Genomic DNA, 19003 nt, shown 5'->3' with positions numbered 1-19003 from the left:
CGGCCTACTTGTGGTCTCTCTCTCTGTGTCAAATAGATAAATAAATAAAATCTTAAAAAAAAAAACAGATAAGAAGACAGAATCTCAAAAAGGTTAAGCAACTTACCGAAGTGGTGTAGTGGAGACAGGAAACCCAGGAGGGATGGTGCGGGGGTAGGACTTGGGAGCAGGAAGGAGGAGCCCCAGGGAGGGGCAGGTGCAAATCTGCCAGCACCTGAGATTTGGCTTTGGCCAGAGAAATGTGTCCCTGCTGGCCCTTGCCTGGGAGTCAGGTACAACCAGTAAAGGAAGATGTGTTTAGGCTCCTCCATCCCCGGATAACTGAGAATTGTGTTTGTTCTATATTGACACTCTTTTATTTGCCCAAGAATTATTTCACACATTCTCGATGCTCCTCAAACCCCCTCCTCCCTCTCCCATTCTCCAGATGAAGTCACTGAATCATCTTCCTGATCCACAGAGCTCCCTGCATGTTTCCCACATGCCTGTCTTACCTCCCATTGCTGTGGAGAAGGTAGCTGTGCTCCAAAGTCTCCCCCTGCCAGCCCCCATCCTCTCCACGCACTGTATCAGCCCCTCCTGCCTGCTCAAGGGCTTTGCATCTGCCATTAGACCCCCTAAACACACACACTCTCCTGCATCTCAGTGTGGCCCTCTCCTGGATCACTCCTACCAGGAGACAAACAAACAGCCCTCCACTTTCCCCTCCCTTATGACCTCAACCCACACTGATGCTCTGGCTGTTCCTCATTCATGCCAAGCAGGTTCCTGCCACAGGGTCTTTGCACTTCCTCTTCCCATTCCTGAGAATATGCTTTTCCCAGACTTAAGTCCCATTTCTGAGAGGTCTTCCCTGTCCACTCCATCAAAAGCAGTGCTGCACTCTGCCATCTCTTTCTACTGTCTTACCTGCTTTCTCTTTCTTCTGAGCAGGAAGCACTTATTTGTTGGCTTTGCTGTCTATCATCCTTATTATTATTATTGTAAGTGCCCTGAGCGCAAGGCCTTGTTTACTACCTAGAAGAGTATCTGGCACAAGACAGGCACTTTATATTTTTTCATTTAGTTAATAAATAAAGATGGCATAGGCTATTTTGTTACTCCAAGAAATATACTAGAAAGTGATCAATGAGCTGAGGAGGAGCAGTAATCCCAGACATGGAGAAAGGGTTGGGGCGGGGGGGTATGTGTGTGATGTTCCAGAACAACAGGAAATTGCAGACTTACACTCTTATCACTAAACTCACTAGAAAGCACCAGGTAGGGGCTCCTGGTTGGCTCAGTCGGTTGGGCACCTGCCTTCAGCTCAGGTCATGATCTCAGGGTCCTAGAATAGAGCCCTGTGTCAGGGCTTCCTGCTCAGCGGGGAGCCTGCTTCTCTTTCTACCTCTGCCTCTTAATCATGCTCTCTCTCTCAAATAATAAATAAAATCTTAAAAAAAAAAAAAAGCACAGTGTAACTAAATCTAGACCACCTTTTTATCCTCTAATGGAAATCTACTTGCTCCATCCTTCAGGGCACCCAGATCCCATTCCCAACTCCTAACGTCTGACCCCTCGTCTGTCTGCTCTGCCCAGGAAGCCCCACACGTACTCAACTCAGCTCTCCTATCTTTAGATAGTGCCTCTCCCAGAGGCACTGGGAGACTTCTTAGATACTGACTTTCCTTGCTCATCTTCCCACTGTGTCTAAATCAAAGAGCAAAGAAAGAAAATGATGGTCATTCTCCTGGCCACAACAGGCTTCTTGCTGATTTCCTTCCATTCAAAAGAGATTTCACCCGAACTATGTCTCCCTCTCCTAATCCACATGTGACCTCTTTATCAAGGCCTTCCTATTTCTACTTCCGCAACAATCTTTAATTAGAGTTACCATTCATTAAACACTAACTGTGTCCCAGGTGCATATGGTTTACTCGATGTAATCCTCAGAATAACCTTGTGAACTAAATGGTATTTGAATCCCCATTTTACAGAAGACACCAAGGCTCACAGATGTAACATAACTCACTCAGGATCACATCTTGAGGAGAGATGCTTTCGAAGCAAGCTCTATTAATTCCAAAGCCCATGCTCTTATACTTTTGGGGATTCTAGAACCAACTGGTTTCTTCTTGAAAGAATCCTTGAGGACATAGTCTGATTCATTCCTCAAGCCAAGATTTTCCCTATCAATTCCCTTTCAGTTACTGATCTCCTTCTGAAGTAATTATACTCTCCACAGCTTTATTTTCCCATTGTCCCATTCCCTCAACTCTTTTGTTCAAAGATTTTAAATTTCACCAGTCACCTAAATTCTTTTGAGGACTGGAAAGGGTATAAATACTACAAAAATAAAACAAAGCATTTATAAATTCTGGAAAGGATACAGAGGTCTCGCTCGGGCATAACATTCAAAACACGCAACAATGAGGGCAGCCTGGCTTTCTGAGTTCTCAGAACATGCCAGGCCTGTTCCCCTCTCACAGCCCTTGTACCTGTTGGTCTCTCTGAGTAGAACACATTTTCCCACCCTCTTCACGGCGCTGATTTCTTCTCAACCCCCAGTATCTGTACCAATAAAACCTCTTCGAAAAGCTTCTCCAGGGGTACCGGGGTGGTTCAGTGGGCTAAGCCTCTGCCTTTGGCTTGGGTCATGATCTCTGGGTCCTGGGATCAAGCCCTGCATTGGGCTCTCTGCTTGGTGGGGAGCCTGCTTCCCCCCTTTCTCTGTGCTTGCCTCTCCGCCTACTTGTGCTCTCCCTCTCTCTCTGTGTCAAATAAATAAAAAAATAAAAATAAAAATCTTTAAAAAAAAAAAAAAGAAAGAAAGAAAAGCTTCTCTATCTATCAAACATGGAGAGGTTTCCCTTCATGAACTACAAAACCAAAATCTTGCTTCTTCTCTCCTAGACCCAAACACAGTCATTATTGTGTATGTTTACTCACTGGTTGCAAACTCCCCATAGGATGTCAGCTCCAGGCAGGTAGAGACCTTTCTTGCCTTGTTCAGATCTGTAGTCCCCGCCCATAACATCCTCCTCCTCTATGCCTGGCACATACATGTCAATCATATTTGTTCAATACAGGAGTGGACGAATATCAGACACAACGGTGTGTTCACACCCAACCCCAGGTAGCAGTTCTTGCCTTCATTGATAAGAATCTACATTAAGAATCATCCAGGGCACCTGGGTGGCTCAGCCCATTAAGCTCAGGTCGTGAGCTTCGTGATTTTGGCTCAGGTCGTGATCTCAGGGTCATGAGATCGAGCCCTGCGTTGGGCTCTGTGCTCAGCTTGAGTCTGCTTGAGATTTTCTCCCTCTGCCCCTCCTCCACCCCATACTGGCTCCCCCTACACTTCTCCCTCTCTAATAAATAAATAAATATTTTCAAAATATCATTTACAGAAGTTCTACCAGCCCCAGTTGAGTTTCCAAGTGCTGAGATGGTCAATGAGGACAAGCCAGTCTGAAAGTAAGACTCAAGACTTCATTCATTCACTACGACCGTGAAGGCAAGAAGCAAAGTACCAGCATCCCAGTGTTTCACTTTTTTCCCCAAAGAACAGCACCAGGCAGGGGTCAGATGACAGGAGAAGTATCTCACCACCAAGGAGCCCTGAACAAAAGGCTCCTGCCTTTTTCTGAGCCCAGAGGATGGAAGGAAAGGAGAAGAGAAGAGTGGGAGTAGAAGAATACCCAGTCATCGGGGAAACATGCCTCAGCCAGAGCAGCCCATCGGAAGTCTCTGGGGAGGCATTTGGGATGCACCAGTTACCTCACTGGGGGCCTCTGACTGGGGCTCCTGGACTGGGAATGCAGAGATGCGTGTGAGCGTGGCTGGACGGGGGACCTGAGCCCTTGGCTGCAACCCCCTGCGGAAGAGTGCAACATACTCCTGTGTACAGGCTTGGCGTAGGGAGGGCAGCTTCCCCACGAGGTTGGTCGGTCAAAGCCTCACTGTCTACAGATGGACTGAAGAGATGACACACGGGATTTTGACCTAGTAAAGGACTCTCCTCCTCTTTAAAAATCCTTTCAGTGATGCAGGACACTCTGCTTTGGGCAGTTCCTCCCCAGAGCTGATCCCCATCCCTTGTGATGCAATATTACACATCCTCTTCGATTCTGTGTTAGTGAAGACAGAGAACCACTGGTTATAAACATCTCTGTCGGGATTCTTAAGTCCCCCGCCTCATCTTCCTTGTGGTTAGTCAAGCAGTTCTAAAGTGATTTGTTTCAGCTTCAATCCTCCTAAGCTAGAGGGACAACTGCTCTACAGAACAGCCAGAGAAAACGACTCCCAGAACCGAGGCCAGCAAATGATCAAAGAAAATTGAGGCTGCAGGTAACACCAAGTACAAGAGAGGGACAAAGACTTACACGGTGCTCAGAGAGAGGGAACAAATATTTTATTATCATTAGAAAGACTGATTTCAATAGCTTTATCTTTACTCAGATAAAAGTCTACTAAGTTGACCCAAAATATAATGAAATTAAACGAAAGGAAAAAAAACTTCAATTAGTTTATGGCAATCCTATAAGAGATTTTCCAAATGAGGTCTTCCACCATTTTCTGCTAATTTTTCTAAAAACATTCAAGATCGCATTAAAGATAACACTAAATGATAGGTTGTCACCATGAAATAGGAAAACCACCTGGAAACAGAGAAGACACTGCGAAAATTTGAAAGTCTGAATTTTTTGTTCTCTTCAAATCACTGTGCGAACTACCTTGCATAGAATCTTTGCCACTGAGGTCTTTTGCACACACAAATCCTCTGCCATATTTAGTCTATGCGGAGCCAGTCCCAGGACATAGGGAACTGGGACCTTCATCTCACGAGCTCACCCCACCCTTCCCCTGACCTAGCCCCGCAGCCCTCTCATTAGCAGTGAAGGAATCATCCCACCGCTGTGCTAAAGGGATCCAAGGCTCACAGTAGCCATGTATCCATCGTCCCCAAACTCCCAGAGTCACACCTGCATTAGTCAATCCTTACTTTATGCCCTTCTTATATGTTCTACATATTTAAAGATGCCTCAAGGTAGGTGATTCCTAAATATTTGATCAGCCAAGAGCAATCCCCATTCTATTTAGAGACTACACTGTGAGTTGCCAGATTGCAGAGTCTCGAGAACAGACAGCCTAGAACCACCCAGGGAGCCTCAAGCAGTGTCCTTCACCTTCCCCTCCCCCACACACAGATAGCTCACACGCTGAATACTCCATGAGCAGTGCTGACTGACAGAAACTGGTTATCTGACTTAAAGTTACTGCAATGGGCTGCATATCTGGGTGTCCCCCCTCCCCACAACTCCATACATTAAGTCCTAACCCCCAAGATGATGGGATGAGGATGAGCTGAATGGGACTAGTACCCTTATAATTATGAGAGGCCATGGAGAGACCCCTCATCTCTCCCTCTCTGTGAGGACACAGCGAAGAAACATGAACTGGAAGTGGGTCTTCACCAAACACTGAACCTGCCCACATCTTGACCTTGGATTTCCCCAAGGAAACTCGAGAACAGTGAGAAATAAATTTCAGTTGTTTATAAGTTACCCAATCCATAGTATCTTGTTTTGGCAGCCCAGAAGACGAACAGTTACTATATTCTTCTGCCAGGGCCATACCAAAGTACTATAAATTGGGTGGCTGCGAACAACAGAAATGTCATGTCTCGGTTCTGGAAGCTAGAAGTCTGAAATTGAGGTGTTGGCAGGGCACTGCTTCATCTGTAATCCGTAGAGGAAGGATCCTTTCTTGCCTCTTACGACTTCTTGGTCTTGGCCCTGTATCAGATACCTCTACTTTGAAATTCAACACATAGGGCCACACCTGCCTTCCAAAGGCAGGGTGTTGAAATTCAGGTTTTTGATTTTTGGTTTTTTGTCAAACAGCACTTCTATCCAGGTGTTGCTCCAGTAGGAAAATTCTATGATGGTGTTGCCCTTTGAAAGTTTCTTCAGAAATCATCTACGGCATGTGGGTGACACCCTGTCACAGGGAAGACAGACATGAGCAGGAAATGGTGGCCCCACCCTCAGAGAGCTCCAGATCTAGCTAATAAGGACACCAGTCATGAAGATAAATGGTTCCAGGGTAATGAATGGAATTACCGAGATGGTGCCCTGTTTGGCTGTGGCTCTGAGAAAGGAGTCGTTAGTAGAGTGGGTATGAACATGAACTCTGCAGCCAGAATCCCTGGCTGTACCACGTACCAGCTTTCTGCTCTTAAACAACGCACTTAACCTCTCTGTACTTCAGTTCCTTCTCTATAAAATGAGCACACTAAGAGGATCGCCTCCACAACGGTTATGAAAATCAAGACGTAAGTACATGTAAGGTGCTTTAGAACAGTGCCAAGCATCCATAAATGTTATGTAAGTGTATGTGTAATTAGCACCATGCATTGAGTAGGGCAGTAAGTCTCCTGATCACGAGGCTGTTCCCCCTGCCTAACCTTCTGTCTCTTTGCTTGGTATCACTTCTGTACACAGTATATGCAGTAGAGGGTGTAACTTGAAAGTAGTGGAGAAGTCTTTTTCCCACTTCTCAACAGTTAAGCTCTGCATAAATTAAAAACCATATTTCTCTCCAGCTAATGTTCATTTATTGATTTCAGATGTGTTTTCTTATGAGCATCTAGGATGGGAAAACCACTAAGAAAATACAGTATGTTTATGACTTTGAAAAAAATGGCAGGATATGTGAGATTCAAAGAGTTGGCGTTCCTCAAGGCATTTTCCACCCTGTTGGCATGAGGGATCTAATCAAGGCCCTGCTAGCTCATGAAAAAAGCTTTTTTTTTTTTTTTTTTAATGAAGCAGAAAAAAGGCTCGCTGCCTCTAAACAGACACAGCTTGCCCAGACTGGATTTCAGCCCCTATGTGTGCCTTGGCCAGGAGCCCATGTATACAGCCAATTCCATTGACTAAGACCACTGAGGTACCATTTAATGAAACTTTTTCCTCACCAGGCAAATGGTTCCAGAATGTTGAGCAAGGGTTAATGCAGGTTTCATGAAAGCTTAAACCACAACCAAAAAAAAAAAAAAATTTTCCAATTTGGAAGAATATATTATTACCACCAACATTAACCTTAATGAATGAAAACCTCCCTCCAAAATGTTACTTTTTTTTTTTTGGAATGCTAAATTTTGTTTAATGTTTGATAGACAAATTCAAGTTCATAAAGAATTTCCTTGAATTTAATAAAGATGTTTAAAGTGTTCTTTGCATTTTAATAGTTTCTTTTTTCCAAAGTTTTGAACATAACAATAAATATGTAGAAACAACCCCGTCACCTGGCTGCATTAGAAGTCCTCACTGGTGGGCTCACCATTTATAAGGAAGACATCATTCAGCACAACCCATCACAGAGACTGTCATACCAGTAGGGGCTTTTAACTTGAAGAACCGTTACTAGGTCTCTTTTATCAAGACTGTTAATCACCCAGAAGCCTTTAGCTACTAATTAACAGTTACCTATGAAATCAATGAACACAGTCACTGGCTTTAGTGAAGTGTGACCAATTGCCTCTGTCACTGATGGTGTCTGTCAGATTTTCATTTCACAATGACATGAAATAGAAAGCCCTGCAGTGTCTTCTTCTGGGGGCTCTCTTACATTTCCATCATACCTTTTCCTTCTTGCATGCTGTCCCACATTTCAAGCTCTGTCTCTTTTTTTTGTTGTTGTTCTTCTTCAAGCTGCCTTAGTTTTTCCTTATACTTTTCACTCTGCATATTTAATTCCTCTTCCATTTTGACAGCTGCTAAAGCCTCTTGTCCTTTAACAACAACATCAGGTTCCACAGCAGTTCAGTTGCCTCTGCCTCAAGGCCCTCGGCTGGGTGAAAAGCTTCTGGAACACCACAGAAAGAAGGATGAAGCTGAACACCTTCAGTGGGTGATGTCCTAGCCACAGGGACTAGCGGGGGTGGGGAGGATGGGGTGCTTCCCAGGATGTGCAGGAAGTGCAACCCTTCTGTCTCCAAGGCTGGTTGCATGAACAGCAGCTTCTTGTCCAATTCCATGGCTGCTCTCCCCCCAAAATACTTCTCTAATTGCTATAAAAATGTGTCCCTTTGTAAAAAGTAATATCTAGTTATTAACACAGTACTAAGAAAATTTAACACTGCTATTCTGCAAAAATGCCTGTGGATTATTTCCCATGCCAAATATGTTCAGTATATAATGCACCATACAGTTTGTTATCAAAATAATTTTTTAGGGGTGTCTGGATGGTTCACTCAGTTAAGTGTCTAACTCTAGATTTTGGCTCAGGTCATGATCTCAGGGTCATGAGACTGAGTTCCGCATTGGGTTCCATGCTCAGTGTGGAATCTGCATGGCATTCTCTCTCCCTCTCCCTTTATCCCTTCCCCCACTCACTCACACACTCTCTCTAAATAAATAAGATCTTTAAAAGAAAAAAAAAAATTTCTTACTCAAAAATTTTAAATGATTATTATGAAAAATCATTGTTGTCATTCACCACTGTAAACACATTTACTGGGCATGATGTACCACAATATATATTGAGTGTTTTTTATCCTCCCAATAAATGTGTGAGATAGACACTAATATTAATTCTGTCTTATATATGGGGAAACTGAGGTTATGCAATTTTCCAAGGTCAAAGAGCTGTAGAGTTAGAATTCAAACTCAGCTCTATATGATTGTATAGCCAGAATTATTCACCTCTAAGTGAGAGTAATTTGATGATATATACAATGAGATGATATCCTATTTTCCCTCATAGGAATTTCCCTGGTCTTTTAAGAAAATTAGGCCACAAAAACACTAGTCATCTACAGAAAGATCATGTCTAGATCATTTTTGCATCCTCATCATCAAACATGACATGTAAGACCCACTTAATAAGTGAAGTGAATTAATTATTAATTAAAAGAAATTAAAGGCATACAGATTGGAAAAGAAAAAATAAAACACATGTAGTTCTGTGTGTAGAAAATACTGAAGTCTACAAAAAATCTACAGCAAGGTCACAGGATACAAGATCCATATGCAAAAATCAATTGCATTTCCAGTGTGGATGTGTGTACATGTAGAAATTAGCATATATTTCCTAGCTCTGTCCACTGAGAGTGTCTAAAAGCAATGATATACTATAACAATGAGCATTTACTAAACAGTACCTCATATCCAGATCTTGGTTTCTAAACACTGCACCCATAAAATAATGCTCCTTGAAAAACCAGTTGGTTCCTAGGCAGGAGCAAAAAAAAAAAAAAAAAAAAAAAAAAAAATTGCCCTGATACATGTTGTGGTACCAGAAAGCAAGGAAGCACTCAAAAAGAAGATGTAAGGATATCACAAAAAATAGCAGAGGAAAAAGCTTCAAGGATCTGTTCCTCACTAAAGCAACAATTAATCTCACAAAAAAAGCTACTGAAACAAACATTTTCAGAACTCTGGAATCTGTTCGAAAACCTACAACAACTTATAATCAGTGAACTTAAAGATAAGTTGACTGAAAAGATCTAGCATGAGAATAACAAAGAAAAAAGAATGAACAAAAATAGGGGCGCCTGGGTGGCTCAGTGGGTTAGAGCCTCTGCCTTTGGCTCAGGTCATGATCCCAGGGTCCTGGGATCGAGCCCTGCATTGGGCTCTCTGCTCATCAGGGAGCCTGCTTCCTCCTCTCTCTCTGTCTCTGCCTGCCTCTCTGCCTGCTTGTGATCTCTGTCAAATAAATACATAAATAAATAACAAAAATAAGCAAAGCTCAAGGCACCTATAGGACTGTGACCTGTTACAGACCAACATACACATTTTGGGAGTCCCAGCAGAAGAGCGAGAAAGAGGCAGAAAGGACACTGGAAGAAATAATGGTTGAAACTGCCCAAATTGGAATAAAGACATGAATCTACACATCCAAGAAGCTTAACAAATTCCAAGCAAGACAAACTCAAAGAGATCCCCACCAAGACTCATTATAATCAAACTCTCAAAAGATCAAAGAGAAAATCTTGAAAACACCAAAAGAGAAGAAATTTATCACATACAGGATCCTCAATAAGATTAACAGCCTGCATTCCATCAGAAACCATGGAAGCCAGAAGGCATCAAGTTGATGTATTTAAAATGCTGAAAGGAAAAAACTGTCAGTCAAGAATTCCATACCTGGTAAAAATTATCCTTCAAAAATGAGGGAGAAATTAGAACATTCCCAAATAAACAAAAGTTGAAAGGAGTTTGTTGCTGGTAGACCTGCCCAACTGAAGGCCAAAAGGCTAGAGATGCTAAAGTAGTCCTTCAGCTGAGATGAAAGGATACTAGGATATAAATTAAAGCCATACAAAGAAATAAAAAACACCAATACAGGGGTGCCTGGGTGGCTCAGTCTTTAAGCATCTGCTTTCAGCTCAGGTCATGATCCCAGGGTCATCAAGCTCCATATCACGCTCCCTGTTCCAGGAGAAGCCTGCCTCTCCCTCTCCCACTCTCCCTGCTGTGTTCCATCTCTTGCTGTGTCTCTCTCTGTCAAATAAGTAAATCTTTAAAAAACAAAACAAAACACCAGTACAGCTAACTACATAGATAAATACAAAAGCCAGCATTATTGGAATTTGGGTTTGTCCCATATGATTTACAAAACAAATGCATAGAACAATAATTATATATTTATGTCAATAAGCAACAATGTGTAAAGATCTAATTTGTGAAGACAGCATCATAAAGAAGGGGGCACAGACTTGTATAGAAGCCTAGTTTTAGATACTACTGAAGCTAAGCTGATGGTCAGCTGAAACTGGACTGTTGTAAATTTAGGATGTTAACTATAATCCCCAGAGTAACCACTGTGAAAATAAATACAGAAAAGTAAATGGAGGAAAATGGTTCATTGGGAAAAGAAATTAAACACAAAAGAAAGTACTAACTGAGGAACTGAGGAACCAAAAAATAGAAGACTTACAAAAACAAAGAGCAAAATGGCAGAAGGCCCTCCTTATCATCAATCACTTTAAATGTAAATGGGTTCAACTTAACAATGAAAAGGCAAAGATTTGCAGAATAGATTTGGGGGGGGGACCACAATGCCGACCTACAAGAGATTTAGATCCAAAGACACAAATGGATTGAAAATTAAAAGGCAGAAAAAGATTTTGTGCGCAAATAGTAATCCAAAGAGAGTGGTGACGATTATACTAACATCAGACAAAATAAACTTGAAGTCAAATTGTTGCAAAAGATAAAGACACACATTACACATTGATAGAAGGGCCAATCCTTCAAGATATAACAATGTAAATATATCTATATCAAACAAAAAAGCCTCACATATACATGAAGCAAAAATGGACAGAACTGAAGGGAGAAACAGTTCCATAATATTAGTTGGAGACATCAGGGCTTCATTTCAATAATTGGTGTTTCTCAAAAAATTAAACATAAATTTACTATGTGATCCAGCAATTCCACTCCTAGGAATCAACCCAAGAAAACTGAAAACATATGTCCACGCAAAGATTTGTTTGTGAATGTTCGTAGAGGCATACTTATACTAGCCAAAACCTAAAAATAGTCCAAATGTCCATGGTTTGGATAAAGAAAATGAAGTATACAACAACATACTATTTTCTGCAATAAAAAGCAAACCAGTAAATCGTACAGCAATATTAACAAAGCACAAAATCATTATGCCAGGTGAGGGAAGTCAGACACAAAAGGATGCTCGGGTGGCTCAGTCAGTTAAGCATGCTCTTGACTTCAGCTCATGTCTAGGTCTCAGGGTCATGAGATCAAGTCCCTTGTCCAGCTCCTCGATAGGTAGGCAATCTGCTTAAGACTCTCTCTCTTCCTCTCCTTCTGCCCTTACCAGGCCCTCCCCCTCTTAAAAAAAAAAAAAAAAAAAAAAAAAAAACAGTTGGGGCATGTGGGTGGCTCAGTTTTTGAGTGTCTGCCTTTGGCTCAGGTCATGATCCTAGAGTCCTGGGATTTGGGATTGAGCCCCACATCGGGCTCCCTGCTCAGCCTCTCCCTCTTCCACTCCCCCTGCTTGTGCTCCCTCTCTTGCTCTCTCTTCCTCTCTGTCAAATAAATAAGTTAAATCTTGAAAAAAAAAATTAGACATGGGCACCTAGACCTAGGTGGCTCAGTGAGTTAAAACCTCTGCCTTCAGCTCAGGTCATGATCCCAGAATCCTGGGATCGAGCCCCGCATCAGGTTCTCTGCTCAGCGGGGACCCTGCTTCCCCCTCTCCCTCTATGCCTGCCTCTCTGCCTACTTGTAATCTCTCTCTCTGTCAAATAAATAAATAAAATCTTTTTTAAAAATTTAGACACAAAAAACCACATGTTGTGTCATTTCATTTATATGAAATTTACAGAAATGAGAAACTTTTAGAGGCAGAAATCATAGCAGTGGAAATAGATGTGGAAATTGCGTGTGTTGACACAAGAGAACATTTGGAGCTGGTGGAAATGTTCTAAAACTGCATTCTAGTGATTGTTGTACAACTCTATAAATTTATTTGAAAATATTTAATTCACACCTACAATGGATGCATGTTATATACTATTTAAATTATGCCTCTATAAAAGTGTCAAAAATGACTCATATACTTCAATCTAGTTTTGGTTTAAAAAATATGAATAAAATGTGTACTTTTCACATTCATATATGCACTAAAGATGTAAAATGCACACAGCTAACTTTCTATAATGGTTTAAGTATAGTTTTCTCATAAGTGAGGGGCTGAAATTAATCACCTTTTGTCCTTCTCTTTCCCTATGACTATATACTTCTTTTTCTCAGATTAAATGATCTACGTTCTCAATGGCACAGGTAATTCAGAACATAAAGTAAAATCCTACAATTCAAGGACTGAACATTCTCACCACCAAGTATTCATCTTCTACAACCCTGAAGACCCATGAGCTCCAGCAAAATCTATGACTTGTTGAAGCAAACACTTAAATTGCTGACATTCTGTGTGTGGAACCATGTTCCACAGCTGGTGAGTGAACCTGACTCTCCAAAGGAAAACATTTATGTTCGAATGATTTGCACATAAACTTTCATTCTAAACTTTGCTAATGTTCACACAGAACTATTAGGAAAATCATTTTTAAAAATTCATCTTTAAATTGCTTACTGCAGTCATTTGTCTGAAGTCTTAAAATAACTCACAGCTAAGAACTGTTACAAATATATCAATGGAATAGTAATGTCTTTGATTTCTCAGCCCTTGCCCAACACTTTCTTATCAGTTTCACAAAGGAAAAGTCCCTTGTTGAAGCCAAAAAATGGTTTCTCTTTCACAATGGTTCTATAAACAGCCTTAGTGAAATGAGTTTCCTGTTTATGGCCATTAGTCCAAGTCACACAAACACACAACCCAGACTGCTTTGTGACAAGCATTCTTGCTCCTGGCTGTAACTCACATGTGGGAACTTCTTTACCACTGTCATTCAGGCTAGATACACATTCCTGTGCATAAATTATAATGTAATAAAGGAATATAACGGAAGACATGTTGAACTGTCGATGTACAAAATCAACATCGCATGTGTGGTAAATATGTTCATTTCATTCTTTGTGTCATGTTTATGCCAAGCTAAACCAAACACAAGGTTACATTTTCTTTTTTTTTTTTTAAGATTTTATTTATTTATTTCACAGACAGAGATCACAAGTAGGCAGAGAGGCAGGCAGAGAGAGAGGACGAAGCAGGCTCCCTGCAGAGCAGAGAGCCCGATGCGGGGCTCGATGTGGGACTCGATCCCAGGACCCTGGGACCATGACCTGAGCCGAAGGCAGAGACTTTAACCCACTGAGCCACCCAGTCGCCCCCAAGGTTACATTTTCAATACAGCCTTCCCCTTATATTTTATCATCATCTCTATCAGATGTCGGTAAATAATGATTTTTTTTAACTCCATAGGTAAGGAAACATTTAAAATTGAAGCATAAGGTGTGATAGATTTCAGTGGTAGTTAACTTCTTAGCAGAATAGAATTAATTTGTGCATTTTTCTTGTCTATTCTTTACATTGACTTCTTTATAGCCCTTAGTTGTATCTTCATTCCACTATCTTTTCCTTTAGTATTTTCTGAGCACACATACTGTTCCAGGCTTTGTGCTATGCACAGGACACAACTATGAACCAGACAGACAAAATCCCTGAATCAAAGACCTCTCAAACATCAAAAATTTAATGTCTAAGCAGTAACAAGTATATAAAATCTTAATTAATGAGTTTTACATCCAGAGAAACAACAGTGAGCATTTTTCACACAATAAACAAAATTCAGACTTTTAAATTGTCCTGCCTGTGGGCACATGCTACCATTCAAGAATCAGGATTATTATTATAGAATCAGGACCATAAACCCAGGCTTTATTCTAAGACATAACTTTTATTCTTCTTTTTTTTTTTTTTACATTTTTTGCAAAATCCTTCTGGCCTGAAATTCTAAATCCTGGCTGGCCCTGAAGATTTATTTTTAGAAAGCTCAAGAAACAACTATTTTAGTTACTCCTCTCCATTTCCCATCTTGAGCATAAACACATTCAAGATAATCATCATTCGGGTACAACCAACTGATCAGTCATAATCTCCCACCCTTCCAAGTCCCATCACCCCTCGGTATCCTGAAAGGTAGGTCTGCACCTGTGGCTGCCAACACGGGGCTAGAGCGAGCATCTGAGAGCCCAACTTCTAGAACTCCCCTTCCCTGTCTTGTCTCTAACACACTTCTGTCCTCATTAGATAAGAGTTCTCACGTCAGCAATCAGTACATCTTCTCAAGCCCTCAGCTGTGAAAGCAGAAAGCACTATTCAGCAGCACTCTTGTTCACCCCTTATTTCTGAGAACACAGTATAACACCGGATAGCATTCTTTTTCCAAAGGCTATAGCTTGTCCTAGAAACACAGTCTGCTGAATGATCTCAGAAAAGCCACTTCCTACTCTATCTAGGACTGTGCACCAAAGTTTAAGGACCTATCCTGGAAACTCAATCAGCACAGAAAATATGACTTTTCTGGACCTCCAAGACCATAGTATCAACCTAAGAGCGTTCAAAAGAAAATGCCAGATGAAGAGAGTAAAGGTTGGCCCATTCCCAGGCAAATCTCGGGGAGAGGAGATATTTGAAAATTTCTTCCCCTTGCACTTCCTCTTCCCGTAGTCAGAACAGCTCTCTGCAAAGTTGGGTGTGCCAGGCAATCCAATGGGGGTGCCAGAAAGGAATATCAAAATGTGTTTTTTTTCATTTAAAAATGAAGAAATTCAGTCTGACTAATATTTAGTGTGCACTCTGCTTAGGGCTTTACCCCATCCATGAGCCAGCGGTCACAATGGTCCTGAGTGTCTGTCTGCCCAAGGGTAGAGGAGGAGGGGTTGCACCAGGCTCTCATCTGACCATGACACACCGAAGCTTACGTGGGCCTGATTAAGTAGACACGTGGGTTCTATTCTCCTAAACAGCAGAACAGTTCCAACCATGTACTAAAATGAGGAGTGACAAAGAAATTCTTTAAATGACACACATTCACTGTTTATCTCATGGTAAAGTATTTAAAACTTTGAAATTTAAAGTTGAGTCATACTTTTTTTTTTTTCCACAAAAAATTCCAGATTTGCTCTTTCCGGGATGACAAGGAACTGCCAGTAATGTACTACCTGATACATATTTACAAAAAAATAGAGGTACCTATGAAAGTAAAGGTATTGTATCAACAATGTGTGAAAAAGCAAATAAGATTCTAAAGAAATGTACGTTTTGAAAAGAGTGCTTTGGAAAATAGATGTTTGGAAATGTTTCATATTTCTGTTGTTCAAAAGACAGAACTAGGGTACCCTAAAATTTCTCCTATTTGCACAGTTTAAAAACCTGGACAAAGAATTTTGTAATGTATTTTAATATTTTCCCAAAAACTACTTGCAGTGAGTTTTAAATCTATTTTTTTAAACCCTTAAAACATAACACCTTCCTACCAGGAAGTACTGAATGCCATCTGAAAAGCAAACATTGACTGGCCAAGTGTCTACTTTAAAAAATTTTTAGAATAATTGAAGGATGGGCAGAAATATGAGTACCATGATTTCAAGAATTCAGACAGTATCAGACCTGCCCAGTTACACAGAATTCCATGCTCCCAAAGGCCCCCTCACTTAATTTGAGGCTCTGCTATCACCATCTTGAAATTCATAATCTTTGAACAGGGGGCTCACATTTTCATTTTGCCCTGGGCTCTGTGAATTGTTCTGGGACTCAGTGGTCAGTGCAGTGGTCCTTCTTGAATCTACAGATTTTTGAGCTATCTTTTCAGCTGTGACAACTACTAATTTCAACTATCAATGTAAAACCGACCTTGAATTGACAGATCATAAGTGCTAAACTAACTTTGCCAAAAATAATGATATACATAATCACACTTGTATATTTATAAATAGTTACAATCAGAAATTAAATATTTAGGGGCAGCTGGGTGGCTCAGTGGGTTAAATCCTCTGCCTTCAGCTCAGGTCATGATCCCAGGGTTCTGGGATGGAGCCCCGCATTGGGCTCTGTGCTCAGCAGGGAGCCTGCTCCCCGCCCCCACCCCTGCTCTGCCTACTTGTGATCTCTGCCTGTCAAATTAATAAATAAAGTCTTTTAAAAAAAAAAGTTACCACCTGCCTTTAAAAAAAAGAAATTAAATATTTAAAGAAATCAAACTTACTTGGCGCTGTTAATAAAGGAAATTAAAAAGTATTTTCATCATTGTTATTTTAGTTTTTTATTTCTATTCTTGCCTGTCCTCTAGTACTCACCCTATATTAATAAAGCAATACATGCATATAGTTTACAAGTAAATAAGCACGTATTGGCATTGCATGTTCAGCTATTGTTGTTTATGGAAGTGCGCAACCAAGAGTTTCTAAAACCCTGACCTAGATTCTCAATGGTAATCTTTTGCTCGCGGAGCGCAAGTTCCGAAATTACTCCCTCTTCCGGCAGCACTTTCCCATTCCTCAGCAATATTTCCCAGTAGAACGAGGGGAGCAATTCTGAATTACGGCTCAGCGTAAAGAGGATTTCAAGTCAGGACTGGGTTCAAATCCCGCTGCCTTCCTTTAAGACTCAGGCACGTTTCTTAACCTGTCCAACCGCTCCGGTTCCCTGCGCTGCTGTGAGGGTCCGTGGGTGAAGACCTGGGGCACCCCAGATGCTGATTAAGCACCAGCAACTTTATCATTTACGCCAGGTGTTCGCGGTAAGAGTCTGATGGACCCTGAGCGCAGGGTCCATCTCTGAACAGTTCAAGTCTCATTCGCCACAGTGACCTGAACGCGGACGCTTCGGGAAGGGCGGTGAGGTGCATCTTCGCGACACCGGAGGGAGGGGTGCTACCGATACAACCTAAAAGTTCTCTCCAAACTCGCCACGGAAACCCACTGCAACCAACTTCTCCCAATAAGGTCGGGGAGACAGAAGTGCCTGGAAGGAGGCGCGCCAGTGAAGCCGAGGGGGCACTCATGGCCTGGCCCGGCGCTGCTTGAGTGATGGAGGCAGCATGGGGCGACAGTTCCATGCACCCCGAGGCGCATCAGGGGACTTTCACCTCTGCGCCCGCAAACTTAACCTCAGCCTTCACTTACCTCGAGTGCTCTACTGGTCCCGGCCTCGGGAGGCGAACTGGCAAGGGCGGAGCTCCCGCAGGATCGCTACGGGGCACCGAGCCCATCTCCCAGGGTCGCCCGCCCGCGCGGGGCCTGGGGGAACCCTTCCCTGTCTCCTGGTATCGCTAGCGCACGGGGAAAGACCCCTCCTTCTGCTGAGGGCCGCAGGCCAGCGCCGAGAGGGGGCCGGCCCCTCGCCACCCCGCCCTCATTCACTCCCGGGACCGTACCTGGATGGTGTGGCCGCTAACCGCGGCGGTGGGCCCCCCGACCAACTTGCAGTAGAGCTCGGGCCGCGCGCCGCCGGGCTCCCGCTCTCCGCAGGTGGCGGTGGCCGAAATCCTCGCCGCCTCGGCCAGGTTGAAGTAGGGCGGGTGCAGTCTGAGCCGGGCCGCGGTACGGGGTTCCCGAGCGGCGTTCACGGCGGGCGGCAGCAGCAGCAGCAGCAGGAGCAGCAGAACCGGCCTCAATACCCAGCCTGGAACCCGCGCGGCCGCCGCCATCCTGCAGCGCGCAATCACCCCGGGAGGAGCGAGCTCAGCCCTGGGTGTGGGCGGCGGCTAATCCGCGCCCCCGCCCCACGCGCCGCGAGCCCTCGCGGTGCAGTCGGCTTCTCTGGTGTGGAGCCTGCGGCGGCTGGAGCGGACGCCCAATGAAGCAAGAACTGACAGCGCACAGCCTCGGGCCAGCAGACCAGGTCTCTGCAGCGCGCTGCGCCCTGCAAACTTCGCGGGCGGGGAGAGCGAAAGGCGTTCCCGGGCTCTCACCCTGGCAGCAGAGGCGGGGGCCGGGACCGCCCCACCTTCACGCCCCGCGCAGAAATCAGAACGTCCTCCTCTCCAGCTGCTCACGGTCTCAGACCAGTCAGAAAAGCCAGCCCGGACCTCGGACAAAGGGGGAGGCTTGGGTGAGACATTAGAACAAATTGGCACTGCGTGCAGAACTTAAATCAAAGACCTCGTGGCTTCCCGGACGTCTCAGTTGTCAAAAGACAAGTCCCGTCAATTTCTCAAACACTGTGCGCCAACAGTATCTGTGGCACTACAGCGCATTCAGAGTCTGGGACCCAAGGAGCTCACGGGGAATGGGGAGTGGCGGGACAGACCCATTTAAAAGACAGCCAAGAGCGCAGGTTGTCGTTTGCCAAGCTGCCAAAACACCTGGGGGGGGGGGGTCTTTAAATGCCCGATCTGCTAAATTTTACAGATAAACTGAGAGATAATGAGCGAATTTCTGGAGCTGTCAAGCTGGCGTCAGAGCAGAGGGTACGCCCAAACCCGGGCTGAGATTTGGTCTTCTTTGCAGAATGTCTCCCCTAAAACCGAGCCATTTTAGGCGCTCTGAGCACTTCAGGGAGAGTGCCCCTGCTGCCGGCCAGG

At 43.3% G+C, this 19003-nt stretch overlaps 1 protein-coding gene across 6 annotated transcripts in view; it reads right to left on the bottom strand.

The window, feature by feature from the left end:
• Positions 1-18395, bottom strand: part of LAMA3 (laminin subunit alpha 3) — a 263998-nt gene extending 245603 nt beyond the window's left edge. For 3 of the 6 annotated variants that reach the window (XM_013051465.2, XM_045065456.1, XM_004742841.3), the window contains exon 1: positions 17855-18386. In XM_013051465.2, the coding sequence (XP_012906919.1) occupies positions 17855-18127 (273 nt within the window). In that variant the 5' untranslated portion in view covers positions 18128-18386. Of the gene's footprint in view, positions 1-17854 lie in introns of all 6 variants that reach the window. The other 3 variants (XR_006602077.1, XR_006602078.1, XM_045065455.1) reach the window with 2 other exon arrangements.
• Positions 18396-19003: the final 608 nt, after the last annotated feature.

The sequence above is a fragment of the Mustela putorius genome, unplaced genomic scaffold (assembly GCF_011764305.1).
Source record: "Mustela putorius furo isolate JIRA1106 unplaced genomic scaffold, ASM1176430v1.1 tig00003858_pilon_pilon_pilon, whole genome shotgun sequence".
In the NCBI taxonomy this organism is placed as follows: Eukaryota; Metazoa; Chordata; class Mammalia; order Carnivora; family Mustelidae; genus Mustela; species Mustela putorius.
This window is presented reverse-complemented; position numbering and strand designations above follow the sequence as displayed.